The sequence below is a fragment of the Phocoena phocoena genome, chromosome 2 (assembly GCF_963924675.1).
Source record: "Phocoena phocoena chromosome 2, mPhoPho1.1, whole genome shotgun sequence".
In the NCBI taxonomy this organism is placed as follows: domain Eukaryota; kingdom Metazoa; phylum Chordata; class Mammalia; order Artiodactyla; family Phocoenidae; genus Phocoena; species Phocoena phocoena.
Genome location: NC_089220.1, coordinates 27,204,661 through 27,220,454, shown reverse-complemented (window position 1 = coordinate 27,220,454; position 15,794 = coordinate 27,204,661). Strand labels below are relative to the sequence as shown.

Genomic DNA, 15,794 nt, shown 5'->3' with positions numbered 1-15,794 from the left:
CTTCCAGGGACTTCCCTGGTGGTGCAGTGGATAAGACTCCGCGCTCCCAATGCAGGGGGCCCGGGTTGGATCCCTGGTCAGGGAACTAGATCCTATGTGCATGCTGCAACTTAGAGTTCGCATGCTACAACTATGGAGCTGGCGAGCTGCAACTAAGGAGCCCGCGAGCTGCAACTAAGGAGCCCACGTGCTGCAGCTAAGGAGCCGGCAAGCGGCAACTAAGGAGCCCACCTGCTGCAACTAAGACCCGGTGCAACCAAATAAATAAATAAATAAAAAAGAAAGAAATCAAATCAAATCAAATCTACTGTACCCCTCAACTTAAAAAAATAAAATAAAATAAAATGAGTGCTTCCTTCCCAATGAAAATAGTCCATAAGATTCTCTTTTACTGGACTTCCCTGGTGGCACAGTGGTTAAGAATCTGCCTGCCAATGCAGGGGACATGGGTTCGAGCCCTGGTCTGGGAAGATCCCACATGCCATGGAGCAACTAAGCCCGTGCGCCACAACTACTGAGCCTGTGCTCTAGAGCCCGCGACCCACAACTACTGAGCCCGCGTGCCACAACTACTGAAGCCCACACACCTAGAGCCCATGTTCCGCAATAAGAGAAGCCACTGTAATCAGAAGCTCACGCACCGCAACAAAGAGTAGCCCCCGCTCGCCACAGCTAGAAAAAGCCCACGCGCAGCAACAAAGACCCAACGCAGCCAAAAAACCAAAAAAGATTCTCTTTTACTGAATTAACACTTCTCAAATAGAGGCTGCATGATGTGTTTAGAGGCACACAAGCAAGAGGTCAGGCTGTCCGCCTGGGAATAAGTGGACAGAGTCAAGGCTACACCTACCATATTCACCACAGCCCCAAGAGTAGACTTCTTTGCTTCGTGTCAAAACCACCACATGGTTATCCCCACAGGAGACCTGCTCCACTGGATTGTTCAGGAAGAAGTCCAGCTGCACGGGTTCTAGTAGTTCAGGGCCAGCAATCTTGTCCATGCCCATGCAGCCATAATAGTCAGATCCAAACGCATAGAGCTGACCTTCATCTGTGAAAGGGAGGAAAGCAGAACCCATCAAAGGAATGACTTATTTTGTCTCATCAGAAAGCTGGGCAGGGCTGGAATGAGGATGACCTCAGCCAATGAGCTCACGTGGGATGATTATATCAGAGAAATCTGACAGACTGTCTATCAAGCCTAGAGTTGTTGGTATTTAGGGGGTCATGTGTACTGTTACGGTAACAGTTAAAAAAAGAATGGTGGGATGATATATTAAAGAGGCTTAAAATTTTACCGGGGCCATCTCTATTTTACACATCATAAAGTGAGTAATGGCAAGACCCAAACTAAATTTGAGCTCCTAATTCCTGACTCAGCGTTATCTACACCTGACTAGGTAGTGAGGTTATTTCTGCTCCCCCCACAACTGGGACATACGACACATTTCTCCTAATCCCACCTCTTCTCTGTTATCCACCTGCCTTCTCCTTGCTCATCACTACTCTAATGCTATAGCAAGTTGGGCATGTTGTTATTAATGTGTATAATATTTGCTCACTGTCTTTGGTTCTTTGGATACTGTCTTTCGTTGTAAAATCCCAACTAAAACTGCATAGAATTAACTAAAATACCCCACATTAAATGCACCTGGGTGCTTTCTGCTGCTGGCTTACCTGTTACACAGACAGTGAAATCATCGCCACATGACACCTGACGGATAGCTTTGCCTTGCAACTTTTCCACGTGCTTTGGCTGTCGGTAGGAGGCTTTGTCTCCATGGCCCAGCTGACCATGGAGTTTAGTACCCCCTTGCATGTTCTGTGAAATAAATAGGTCTTGTGAAGTTTTAAACTTTTCACGCCAAATCTTTAATCTAATCTGTAGTATCACTTATTAAGAAAAACAGTAGGAAAAAAATCAGTTGGAAATATAGAAACGGGGAAAAAAAAAGGTAAGAGGATTAAACCTTTTAATGGTAGATAGTAAAAAACCCCTGCCAACAGATAAAGATTTTTAAAGTATCCAGACTGATATCCACTGGGCCTTAAAAGGACCCATTCTCAATTTTGTCTTTCTTCTTCAAGTCTAAGGTGAATTGTCTATTTAATTATGGGTGATGATGAAAAAATTCTTTACGTAGTCTAATTTGATTGTTTTTTTTACAGGAGTACAGCCTCTTGGAAATCCTTATAAAAGTTTTACAAATTTTGGTCACAGTTTCCCTGAAATACGTAACAGTCATAAGGAATCTGGTAACATCAAAGACGCTGCTGTAAAGCACTGAGAATAGTCCTACATGACTTTTCAACAGTTCTAAAGATATAAGTAATTCTTCCCATTCAATAACTCAACTGTAAGTCCTTACACAAATGTTTTTTAAGGCACTAATTTCAATCCACCTCTGGCAGCCCCCCAGAAGCTAGTTCTTTAAGTGAGAGGATTTTAGGAAATAACAGCAAGTTAAAACTCTATAACAGAGGCCAAATCACTCATTCTTTCTATCAATCAATAGTTGAGTGTCTACTCTGTTACACACTGGGGATAAAGCCTGTCCTCATGGAGAAGTTATCTGAAACTACTGGAAAAAATGAGCTCCCTCAGGAAGGAGGAAGAGTGGGAAGAACTGAGAACCTAAGATAAGACAAGGTCGGGTAAAGAAAAAGCGGCCTGAAGTGAGCCTGAGAAGGCACAGCAGAAGAGACAGGAGCAAAGTCAAGAGAACATGCTCTTGCGGAAGCCAAGGGAAGACCAGGCTTCAAGGAGGGAGTGACCAACTATGTCAAATACTACAGGAGATCAAGCAAGGACTCAAGTGTACCTATCTGTTTTATTTTCACAATTTATAGGTCATTTTGTCAAGAGTAGTTTCAATTGAGTGGAGGGATGGAAGCTGCACTGTAGGTGATTGAGGAATGAGTGGGAGATAAGAAAAGAGACAGCAAATATAGGCAGTTTGTTCGAGGTGAAAGAGAGGATAGAATCTAGAGGGGAACAAAGGAAAATTCTACTCAAGATATTCCATCTTCAATCACTGATGGAAGTCTTAGAATTTTCCTGACATGGTACACTGCTTCACTTGTTTACAAAGCTATTTCACAGGTATGAGTTGCTCTGAAATGCATGGTAATAGAACAGAGTAATTAAGTGACCTTCTGAAATCACCCAGTGGTAAATGAGAATCCAATCTCCTGAGTCCAAGCCTTTTAATTCTTTCTCTCTTTCTTTCTCTCTCTTTTATTCATTCATTCAAAAAACATTTATAAGCGACCTAACATGTACCAGGCATTGGGGATACATCAGTGAACTAAACAGACAAAATCCCTACTCTCAAAGGAGCTTACATTCCATCATCCCATGCTGCCACTTCTGCAGCACATGTTCAACCAACAAAATTCTTAGACAGCCTGGGCCCAGTAAACAATGAGGCGCACGTCACTGTTCTAAAGTACGTAGCTTTCACTTACCACCCAGGTGTATAGTTCCTTCTCCACTGTGACCACAGCAAAGTGGGTATTCCCTGCACACACCTGCCGGGCACTACAGCCACTCTTGATGACATCCAGTTTCTGGGGAGTGGATTTCCCACCACCCCAAACATAGACTTCACTGGTTCGGGATGTTACCACAGCAATGGGTGCTTCAGTCACAGTGCTTGACCTGACGACAACCCCCAGAACAAAGGAACATTTAACATAAAAATTATATCGAGGAAAAATGCTTCCAGTCTTTTCCCTGAGAACTGCCAATTATGGTATGAGAAAGTATGTTCTTTCTCGACGACTTATTTCAACCATCTAACATAGGAGGCTATGCAATTCCTGCCTTAAGGCTTCATCACAGCTCAGCCAGATCAGATAGCAGTCTGATCCATAACACCCACACTTTTCAACTTTTCAACATTCATCATGATAATGATGTCCACTTTAGCATGAGGGTAAAATTATAGCTTTCCTTTTCTCTGAAATGACTATTTGACATTTAAGCAGATGTTGGCTTCTGAAAGGATGCCAAAGGCTTCTTACTGGGATCAAACAATGTCCAGACCCAAGAAAGAAAGACCCCCTGGTGGTAATTTAAGATATATTACTTTTCAAGAGTCTCTTGAGCATTACCTTGGTCTCTTTGTAGGTGCATTAAGCAGTGTGACTTTTTCCTCCATCTCTCTACCAAAAGAAAAGCAAAGATACATGAGAGAAATAATAGGCTCCTATATTGCACTAGTGTCTCTTTAAAACCTTTCACAGACTTAATCTTCTATAAACCATATGCCTCCCACAATGTTACAATACTTTTAAGAAAGTACTTCGATACAACTGAAACAGTTCTATAGGCCTAGCATTAGACAATTCATTAAATACAGGGGGACAGCAGTCTGGGGCCATTTGCTTTCTGTCTCTGAGGAATGTTCCAGGCTGGACCAGAGAGCCTTGAGAACCTCTGATGCTCATTTTAGGAACCTGCTGACATCTTCCTTTAGTCTGTCCACTGACTCGCTAAACTCAACATCTCTAAAGCTTAGCTCATTGTCTTTCTCCAATACAGCTTTTCTTTCTGACTCTCCTAATTCTATAACTGGCACCCTCTATTCTCCCAGTGAACTAGGTTTAAAACTTCAGTGATTTTGGACTCAGATGTCTTCTTTTCTTCAATATTCAAGTTTTATAGATTCTACTTATACAATGCCCTTTCACTCACATCTCCTTCCCAGTCTCACCACCTTGGTTCTGGGCAGCTTTACTTCCCAACTGGGCTGTGGTAGCACCTAACTGGTCTTACCACAGTTTCAATCCACTTTAATCAGTCCTATACTGATTTAACACTGATATTACTACTGCTAAATAACTCTTCCTAAGGCGCATCTCTCCCCACATGAACTGCCCTCTCATAAATAACCAACACTTCCGTACTATTCCTTGAATAAAGCACAGATTCCTTCATCTGGCATTCAACATTCTCTGCCTACCTTTCCAGCCTTCCTTCCCTGTATCCACTCCCATGTGCTAACTCAGGGTTCTCATTCTGCCTAAATTAATTATAGCTGAAGACCTGGGGTGGTGCTTAAGAACCAGCATTTTCTTTAAAGTTCCTGAGGTGTTGCTATTGAGAACACCAGGTCTAGAACCTCTAGCCAAACAGGACTTAGTGCTTCCTGAATACTTCCACAATTCCCTGTGTCTGTGCTTTATCTCGAAAGCTCTTTGTCTTCTGTTTTTCCATCAAAGAACAAAGTTCTAACAAAGCACTACATGTAAATCTCCAACTCTCTCAATAAAAATTGCATTATCAATGGAAATATTTAAATAAGAGATTTAAACAGTGAATATATTGTTGGAAAATAAGCCAGATAAAGAATTAGAATATGCTTAACCAGCCCTAAAGGGTGCTATTGCCTGAATATGAAAAGAACACAAATGGAAGGTTACAGTGCTGCCTCTGGAGTACTATACATAATCCTATGCACTAAAACGCTGGCTGGAGATCAACTGGAGAACCAGAAAAGGATTAATTTAATACAACAGAATAAAGGTTGCTGACCAAACAGCAGAGATTATGGAATTAGGTATCACTTAATGCACGTAAGGGCAACACTTGAAAAAGAGCACAGTACATATTTGAATATTGGGAAGATTCAAAAACAAAGAACTGGTAGAGGAGGAAGAAGGCTTGTTAGGCAAAAATAGTATAACAGAAAAAAAAAATAGTATAACAGGATGAAATAGAGACTAGAGCATTTAACAAGGATGAAGAACACCTCTTCCTCTGAGTTAGGGTTTGAAGCCTCCTACAAAAAATGAGAGATAAAGGACCTTCTTCCTACCTCTAGAGATCTTTAACACTAAATAAACCTCAGGAAATAACCTGTCAGGAATCAATCAACCTCGACTACAGGAAATGGGCAAAAGGTATCTGAAGAGGACCCCTCCAATTGCAATCTACCATCTAAACAAAGGCACTAAAAAGCAAAGGCCTGGTCCAAACCCATACTACTATCCAACAATTGTTGAGCACCTTGTGCCAGGCCCTGGGCTTTATATGTTGAGCACTTTATATGCGTTACCTCCTTTAATCCTCACCCTACCTCACTTTATAGAGAAAACGAAGGGACAGAGATGTTAAATAACTTGACAAAGATAATGACACAACTCAGATACAAACATAAGGATGTCTGAGTCCGGAGCCCTCCTCTCTTAATTACTACACTCTAGTGCCCAAACTCTAGATTAGAACTCACAGAAGATGGGGAGGAGTGAAGGGCTCCAGGGTCTCATCAGTATTAATTTAGAACAAAGTAGCACAGGTTAAGGACCTGAAAGTCAGGAACTACAACAAGCAATGAAAGCAGAGATGTTGGAAGAAAACAGCAGCAGAGTGGCACAGTCAGGAAACACCACCCTCTCTTTGTAGTACTCTGGTCAGGCTTCTAATAGTCAGCCATCTACAGAAAGAAAATGAAGCAACTTCTTTGCTCTCTACCTTCTGCGTTTCCTGAGAAGGGGGCGATCCAGAAGTTCATCTGCAGTGGGTCTCTGCTCAGGATCCTAAAAAGTATCAATGGGTTAGTTTTAACTTAAAGGGAATGCGCAAGGGACTTCCTGGTGGTCCAGTGTGTAAGACTCCATGCTCCCAATACAGGGGACTGGGTTTGGTCCCTAGTTGGGGAACTAGATCCTGCATGCATACTGCAACTAAGAAGTGTGCATGCCACAACTAAGAATACATGTGCCCCAACTAAGAAGCCCACATGTCGCAATGAAGATCCTGTACGTCACAACGAAGACCTGGTGCAGCCAAAATAAATATTTAAATAAATAAATGGAATGGGCAAAATGGGATTTAAAGACGCATTTTACTTCCTCTTAGAAGCCTGGAGGTTTGTTATTCAAAGATCACTATATACCATCCTTCTGTTTCAAAAAACCTATTTCTTATGTCACATTCTATGCTTCATGCTCACTATCATCAACACTTATATGTGAATGAGAATGTACCTTCCTCACTTGTTTTAACTGTCAGGGCAGTGGTTCTCAAATTTCAGTATATATAGTACATAAGAATCTCCTGGAGTGCCTGTTACAAATAAAGATTTCTGGGCTTTATCCACAGAGATTCTGATCCAGTCAGTCTAGGGTGGGGCCCAGGAATCTTCATTTTCTTCTTGTAAAACTCCGCCATCCCCTGGCGATTCTAACGCCTGTGGTTCCTGGACCACCTTTGAATAATACTGACCTAGAGCTGCACTGCAAGGCAACTGTGATATTTAGAACTGTATACATTCTGCACATTAGGAATTCTAAATTACCTCTATTATTTTATAAAATCAATTTTAAAAAATTAATCTTGATCATAAAAAAGGCAGCACAATTTAGATGGTAAATTCATTTCGCAGGTTAGTAAAGGAAGAATTTGTTGGCTGAAGCACACAACTATCATGAATTGCCAATGCCTATTCTCCCGGATACAGCCCCAAATATATCCTACCCTGGGGAAGTGGATGTGGTTTTGTGCAGGTTCATCTATGCCATACTCCAAACACTGAGGCTGGAAGGGAAAGCACTGAACTGAAATCAATATGTTAAGTCACGCTTACCTGGTCAAGGCATGCATGGACCATTTGGATCAGTTCCAAAGAGTACTGGCTAGAATCAACTTCCATGGCCCGGATTCCTTGTACAATCTTCACACACAAGTTGAGTGGGTTCTATGAGAAAATGATTATTGTATTGTCCTTGGTTATATAAAGATGACATTATAATCTACTAGTAGGGGCTTTGAGATGCCTGTGACTATCATATAAAGAAATGGCAATAGTTCTGAATTAGGTCTGACTTCTTTTTACAACCTTTGGTATATATCAGCAAGAAATGGTTAGGGGGGCTTCCCTGGTGGCGCAGTGGTTGAGAGTCTGCCTGCCGATGCAAGGGACACGGATTCGTGCCCCGGTCCAGGAAGATCCCACATGCCGTGGAGCGGCTAGGCCCGTGAGCCACAGCCGCTGAACCTACGTGTCCGGAGCCTGTGCTCCACAACGGGAGAGGCCACAACAGTGAGAGGCCCGCGTACCGCAAAAAAAAAAAAAAAAGAAATGGTCAGGGATGCATTACTGCTGTCAGAGAATGAAGCCAACTGGCCAACATGGAGCCAATAGAATAATATGCGACCAATAGAATAATACTCAGAGTATATTATAATCTGACCCTTCAACTGAATCCTAAGAAAAAGGAAAGCAAGGTTAGCTATGCTCCTTGGCTTTAAGTATGTCCTTTGCCAACTAATTTACCTCCTAATTTATATATCCGAATAATGGTTATACAGGTGATACTCTGCTGTAACAGACAAGGCAATGAATAATAAGTTCATAATGATAAGAAATTATTATAACAGTGCCACCACCACCTTTACTGAGACCAATAGAAACACAAGTTGCACATATAATGTTTTTTAACCCTTGCAAACACCATGCAAGGTTATCATTACCAATTCAGAGACGTAAAGTAACTTGCCCAAGACTACACGGATAGTAAAAATGGAGCCATAATTTCAACCAAAGTCTATCTGACTCCAAAACTCATTTTCTTTCCACTATGTTATTTAAGAAAACTAGATGATAGATCAGAATAAACTTCAGCACTTAGAAAAATAAACAGGTCTCACAAAAGGCCAAAGAATTCTGCATTATCTTATATTTGCATTTTCATATACATTAGCAGAGCATCTCTATGAGAAGAATATGTATTTTTTCCCTTGTTATGGCTAATGAAATAGAGGATTAAAGACATGAAGTGATTTGCCTAAGTTCTCACATCTGGTTTGTAGAGGATATTGGATGTGAATCCACTTCTGCTACTCAAATTGTGACCCATGGACTAGTAGCATCGGCATCATCTGGGAGTTTGTCAGAAATGCAGAATATCAGGCCTAGCTCCAGACACACTAAAATAGAGTCTGCATTTTAACAAGATGCCCAGGTGATTTCCTATGTATATTAAAGTTTGGCAAGCACTGCTTTACACTGGGCTTTACTTAAGAGGAAAAGAAAAGAGACTTAAAGGGATTTGTTGTTTATAAAACAGTAGCAATCTTTAGTAAGAGTCAGGGTGTAATTTTTCATAAAAAAGATCAAAACACTTTCATGAGTATTATATAACTTGCCTTAGCTTTTATAAAATGATGTAGCTGAAGCGTAAGAAATGAAATAGCTTATCTAAATTGCCCCATCACACAGTCGATCCTAGAGCCAGTTTTAAAATTATAGTCAACGGATTCAAGGACCGTGCTCAAACTACTTGATTATGATTATTTCAGTGTGGAATTCAAGTTGGAAATAAATCTTGTCTATAGAATTTTAGTAATACACTACTAAGCCAGTGCCTGAATACTGGTTATTTTTCCTACAGCTGATTTCTGTTCAAGAAATCAGAAGCTCAGGGATAAAGCTGATTCTCTCAACCAAGCTGTACCATTTGCAAGGACAATGCAGGGATAATACATCAACTTACTGTAGCATCAAACGTTCTCTTTAGCGTAAGCAGTTCAAAAATGACACAGCCCACTGCCCAGATATCAGACTTGAAATTGTATTTAACTCCTTGGCAGAGCTCTGGAGACATGTAATATGGAGTTCCCACAAGCTGAACAACAAAGAAAGCAATCAAAGAATAACTTCTTTTCTGAGGTAACTATATTAATATCTCAACAACTAAATTAAATTTCCTAGAACTAGTGATAACAATTACAAAACATTCATCAGCATATCCCAAAATGGTTTTTATGAGATGATGCCACTATGAGGAGAAATCTTATTCATATTAGATCTCTTGGGCCAATTATAAAGGGACAATCTCTGTGGTAAAGACCTATGGTAATTTGGGAGACAGAAAAGCTCTGTGATTCCTGGATCCCAGAGGATTTAGGCATCCAAGACCCACTTAAGACTTCACAGACTTTATAAAAAGCACACTTGGTAAAAGTTCACTAATGGAAAAAAAAAACACTGGTAGTGCAGAGATGGTAATTGAATAAACAGGTTAAAAGTTCTAACTGAAATGCATAGTAGTGAAACTTTGTAAATGGCTCAATTTAACATTTGTAATACTAACACAGCTAGTGAATTTCACCCAAATTTAAAAAGACCTTCTGAGTTCAAGAATGTGTTGGAAGGGAAAAAAATGCCCTGAATGGAGGTCATGCCTCTCCCAAGATGAGAGACAATGAGTACCCTGGAAATTCTAATAAAACTGACAGCCATCTTTCATCAGCAAGGCAAAGCAGTTTTTCAGATGGCTTACATATCGTTCCTTCTTTGCATTTAACTGGGTTAAAAAAGTTAAATCTTGGTTTTATCGGATTACTCTTGATGAGAAAAATCCATGCAACAACATGACTACTTCCTCAGAAACTCAATATGGCACCGTCACACAAGCAAACTGAGTCCCTGAAGCCGACTCCCAACCTTGGCTATCAGTATCCTTGGATATTTCTAGATTGCTTGTAGGCACACTTCAACATTATCAAAAATAATCATCAGGACAAAATTAATTTTATTAGTTTACATTTTCAAGTTCTTTTAAAGACAAAGCATTGTGAAACCAGAAGAGTAACAATTGGGTTTTATAAGTCCTAAAAGGATCACTGTCTTTAAAGATCAGCTTATGTCTACTCTTTACAAATGGTCCTTCATAGGATCAGGTGAGAAGGGAGCTCTGCAGTTCAGACTGTGTATCATAATAAAGATGAGATTGTTCTTTGGGCATCAGCCTTTATTTGTAATATAGGGTTTCTGAACCAGAAAAAACTCAAAGGAAACACAGAGATGTCTAACACCCTAAGAACAAACATTAAATGAGAGATAAAGTGAAATCTACTAAAGATCCTAGGCTGGAAAAAATGGTGAAGTATTTTATTGCTTTTAGAAAAGTCTCTAGTCAGTGTTGGAAAGGCCAATGATGTCAGAGCTGTTATGTGGACAATGGCTCTTGAAAAAACACCTGAGCATGTAAATGACAGTGGGTCCAGGAAAAAGACTCCTGAAGACTTGCTTTAGAAGTATGGAGAACTTGTAAAAATATTGAGAAAAGTGTGCAAAATTTAGGGGGTACAGTTATATCTCACAGTGCAGGAAAGGAAAAGAAAAAAACTACGTACGTCGGGAGGAATTCCCTGGCGGTCCAGCGGTTAGGACTTTGCTTAAGATCCCACATGCTGCATAGTGCCACCAAAAAACAAAACAAAACCAACCAAGTCAAGGATAACACATACTTACCGTCTCAGCCATGGAATACTCAGAATTAAGTTTCTTTGCTAGGCCATAATCTCCAAGTTTTATCAGGTTTGCTTTGGTCAGAAAAATATTTAATGTCTTTATATCTCTGAAAAAAAAAGATGCTGTATATTAAACCCATATACTCAACTATTTTATCTCATCCCCCTTCCCGCCCCAAATTATTACAAAATAAAAAGAGTGTGTTACCACTGCTCAGGTTGTTACGGGATCCCAAAGAGTGGTCATCACTTTCTCATACATTTTAACACTGAGAAGGGGACTTGGGGGAGTGGAGGCAGAGAATTAACTTCATCCTCCGTGGTTTCGCGGCACAGGCATGTCCCCCAAAACACTGAAGTCGTTAGGAAAAGTTGAGAGGGTCAGACCAAAAAAAAAGGTGCCCTAGGTAATCATAATTCCTATAAGGTGTACTGCCTCTTCAATTAACACTTGTGCCTTGAAATAAGTGATTATCAAGGCAATTTTAACACTTGGTTGGTGCCAAAGTTTCAAATTTGTTAAGGCAAGAGAACAGAAGAGACAGAAGAGACAGCACAGCCCAGCAGCAAAATGATTAGGCTATGCAGATCACCTAAATAAAATCACTATCTTTCTAAAGATGAATTGACCATAAGTAACACAAATAAACTGTGTCTAGTTCATACTCTGGCTTCCTTTACTGAAAGATGTGAAAAAAACAGAACAATATTCTTTGTAATTGTCGAAAAGAAAGTAACAATACACAACTGTAGCCACTCGACAGCTATCAAGAAATATATGGTAACTGAAGGGACAAATCAATAAAAAGGGAAATGCTAGTGTATTAACATTAATCTCTAACAATGGTCCATGACTCACTTAAGCAGGGTATAATGACGTGGAAATGTTCTTATAATGGTTCTCTCCTATAGCTAGAAGTGAATAGAAAGCTGTTTCCCCTGGCCAAAGCTCTGGTAAAACTGCATAATTAATTGTACAAAGTGAATAAGCTTTTTACTTAAATTATTTATTTATTTATTTATTTTTGGCTGCGTTGTGTCTTTGTTGCTGCATGCAAGCTTTCTCTAGTTGTGGTGAGCGGGGGCTACTCTTCGTTGTGGTATGCAGGCTTCTCACTGCAGTGGCTTCTCTTGTTGCGAAGCACGGGCTCTAGGCGCGTGGGTTTCAGTAGCTGTGGCACGTGGGCTCAGCAGTTGTGGCTCACGGGCTCTAGAGCGCAGGCTCAGTAGTTGTGGCACACGGGCTTAGTTGCTCCGTGGCATGTGGGATCTTCCCAGGCCATGGCTTGAATCCATGTCCCCAGCATTGGCAGGCGGATTCTTAACTGCTGAGCCACCAGGGAAGCCCTTTTTACTTAAATTAAAAGACTTAATTATAAAATTAAAAACAATTGCTCAGAGAAAACATTTACTATGAGTTCCAACCAATCTAATACCACTTTTATTGTGGCTTTCTAGGCTTTACTGATGAATTAATGAACTCACCTCTAAAATACTTCTTAAAGAGATGACTGAGCAGTACTTAGCTACTGAGGAGATTCTTCCTAGATCACAGTTTAACTTTAGGAAGTGAAGATAACGCCCCTCATTACTCACTGTTTCCTTCCTAAATTATATCAACGGAAAAGCCTTGACTGCTTAATCAAGAAAATAATAGTGCTGATGGGAGGTACCCAAGGTGAGGGTTGGACTGGTGGAAAGGAATACATCCCACATTCTTTCACTCATTACCTATGAAGGATTCCAGCTTTATGGATACAGCTCACTGCTGAAACAATCTGAAATAGGTACCATACCACCATCTGCAGAGAAAAAATAAATTATACTTGGACTGGAAACAAACCAAAAAAACCATATAAATAAACACACACACTCGAACACACAAAACAAAGGAAGCTGCAACCAGAGGTTATGATTCAACATGACTTGACATTTCTTGCTTGTAGGTTGAGTAGGCAAAGAAAAGTGGTAGGGGTTTAAAAAAAAAAAAAGCAGATCATTATAAAATAGTTCCAATATTGTTATATAGTATGATGAAGCAGACTTGTGGAAAGAAATCCAGGAAGAATGCAAAGGTATAGAAAACTGGGCATACCAGTATGCAGTAACAGAACCAGGAAAGAAAGCTCATAGAGAATCATGATGTGGAGGTAAACCATTTAGGAAGCAGCTATAGTCAGCTTCCTTGTTAGAGGTTTCCTTTCTCATGAATATCAATCAGAGCCTGGAGGGAGTCTGAATAAAAGGAAAAAAACACTCTTCATTGTTGTAAGAGTAAATACAGAACTAGAATGCAAGAAACACAACATTACAATTCTAGCTTCCTTCCACAGAAATATGAATTACCTCTTCCTCAAACAACTTGTCCTTCTGACGAAGGATTTTGTCATACAGGTTCCCTCCTGCAATAAAACAAGAAACAGGTTTGAATTGCTTAATAGAGATCAACGCTCCTAGGGTTTTAACAGGTGCCACAGTAAGTGAAGGATTCTGCTTCCTCTTAAAAGATACCCCTTCTTCCTTCTCAGCTCTTGGGTACATGGGTACAAAACTCTTCCCATCTGTCAAGGACTATATCTGAAATATTCTTCAGAGATTCCCCTCCCTAATAGAAGAGACTCAATATGAAAACGGGAAGTACAGCATTTTTAGAAAAGAAGAGAGTAAAGACACTTTCTATAGTGCCCTAATTTATAAAATTACTTTGAAAGTCTTCAAAATCAGATGATTTTCTTTTCCAAAACTCCTTTTAAAGGAATCTGCAATATTTTGGTAACAACTCTCTCAGTGTGACTATTAGAACATTTGGGTTACAGCTGTGATGTGATGTTTTGTATATACAGGTGTATATCATCAACTTCTTTTTCTTTCCACTTCACACTGAAAAAGTTTCCCAAAATTTAGGGTAGACTCTAGACTGTTTCCAATCATTACTCCCTTTACTAACTCCTTCCTGCAGAGTAAGTCTGAATTTGCTTCTCCCTTTCATTACCAAGTAATACAGACTGCAAATGATGATGGTTCATTTTATTTCCTACCTGCAGCTGTAACTTACACTGTAGTCCTGGTTAAGTTTCACAACTTTTTTCCCCTTGCAATTTAGTAACTCAGAGTTTCAATAAATACACCATTCATTCTAGTTCCTCCTAACCACAAAGGAAGTTAGCTAATTGAGGCTTCTGCTACTTCAAAAATTTCTAATATAATCTCATACATTTAGGGTTGAACACAGGAACAATCATGGTACACAAGAATCTAGTAAGAAAGTTAGAAGTCTAGGAGCTTTCTCTTAAGAGATTTAAGTGAAGAATATGCTGGGACCTCTTTAGCATGCAGCTCAAGAAAGGGCTTTGGGGGTTCTCTTATGTAATAAGGATAATAGCTTGTACAGTATTTATCAAAAATTTGCTACATATCAAGTACTATGCTAGGAGCTTTACATATTCATTTCATACAACAACCCTAGGAGGTAACTATTGCTTATCATCAAGCTCACTTAAGATAAGGAGGCTGAGGCACAGAGAGGTTAAGTTGCTAATGCAAGATACACAGCTAAAAAGTAGTGAAGCTTAGGATATGGGTTCAGGGTCTATTTTCTTAACAAACAGGCTATACTGCTATTTTACAAGCAAAAGTGTTCAAAGAAATCATTTTCATTTTCAGTCAGCTAAGATGTTTGGACCACTTTTCAATAGGATGGCTTTAGCTGAAGTCAATATAAATAAATATTACCTATAAGATTTCATTATATATCAAGCCATTTCATTATATATTATATCAAGTGTCAAACCATGCTATGTCTCTAATGCCTGACTAATGTCATTTCATAAGGAAAAAACCTTGAAAAATGAATGTAAAATTCAACTGAACAAGTAATTTGAAGATGGAATTATCATCACAAAGGAGAATCTGAGTATGCAGGGGAAAAATCCCTCCCCTCATTTTGTAGATCATTTCAAAACTCTCCAGGGCCTGAACTATTTCTCTTAAACTCTAGAAATCCATTTAAAGTTCTTATTCTTTGTATGTGCATCTTCTTTTTCTCTCCCCCTTAAGGTAAGTATAAGCACAGGAATGTCTCACTGGAGGAAGTCCCACTGAATTCTACCGTACCATTACAATATTCCAGCTCAATCAGCAGGGTGGTGTTGTCCATGAAGTGATTGTAGTAGGCAATGATGTTGTCATGCTGCAGCAGCGCCAGAATAACAATCTCATTCAAGGCATCACGACGTTCCTTCTCAGACAGTCGGGTCAAATCAACTTCCTTCCACACGACCAATGAGTCATCCTGTAACACAGTAATAGAGCTATCATGCTTTCCTCGCGCCTGGCAGAGAATGAATCCACACCCGGATCTGTAAGCCTAGAAAGAAAACTTCCTAGACTGACTCCTTTTTTTCCTTTAAACATGAACAGACTTTAAAGGTTCTGCATACAACCAAGCATCATAATTTACTGCAGGCCTGGGAAAGCATTAAGATGCTGTTACAGGGCTTCCCTGGTGGCGCAGTGGTTGAGAATCCGCCTG

The 15,794-nt window shown here is 39.9% G+C and overlaps 1 protein-coding gene across 2 annotated transcripts in view; it reads right to left on the bottom strand.

The window, feature by feature from the left end:
- The window catches only part of NEK9 (NIMA related kinase 9), a 37,859-nt gene that overhangs the window by 19,666 nt on the left and 2,399 nt on the right, over positions 1-15,794 (bottom strand). The window contains exons 2-12 of one of the 2 annotated variants that reach the window (XM_065871042.1): positions 15,377-15,554; positions 13,610-13,665; positions 12,995-13,065; positions 11,265-11,370; positions 9,502-9,633; positions 7,593-7,703; positions 6,479-6,543; positions 4,117-4,167; positions 3,469-3,661; positions 1,678-1,822; positions 851-1,051 (exon numbers count right to left, since the gene is read on the bottom strand). In XM_065871042.1, the coding sequence (XP_065727114.1) occupies positions 851-1,051; positions 1,678-1,822; positions 3,469-3,661; positions 4,117-4,167; positions 6,479-6,543; positions 7,593-7,703; positions 9,502-9,633; positions 11,265-11,370; positions 12,995-13,065; positions 13,610-13,665; positions 15,377-15,554 (1,309 nt within the window). Of the gene's footprint in view, positions 1-814; positions 1,052-1,677; positions 1,823-3,468; positions 3,662-4,116; positions 4,168-6,478; positions 6,544-7,592; positions 7,704-9,501; positions 9,634-11,264; positions 11,371-12,994; positions 13,066-13,609; positions 13,666-15,376; positions 15,555-15,794 lie in introns of both variants that reach the window. The other variant, XM_065871041.1, reaches the window with a different exon arrangement.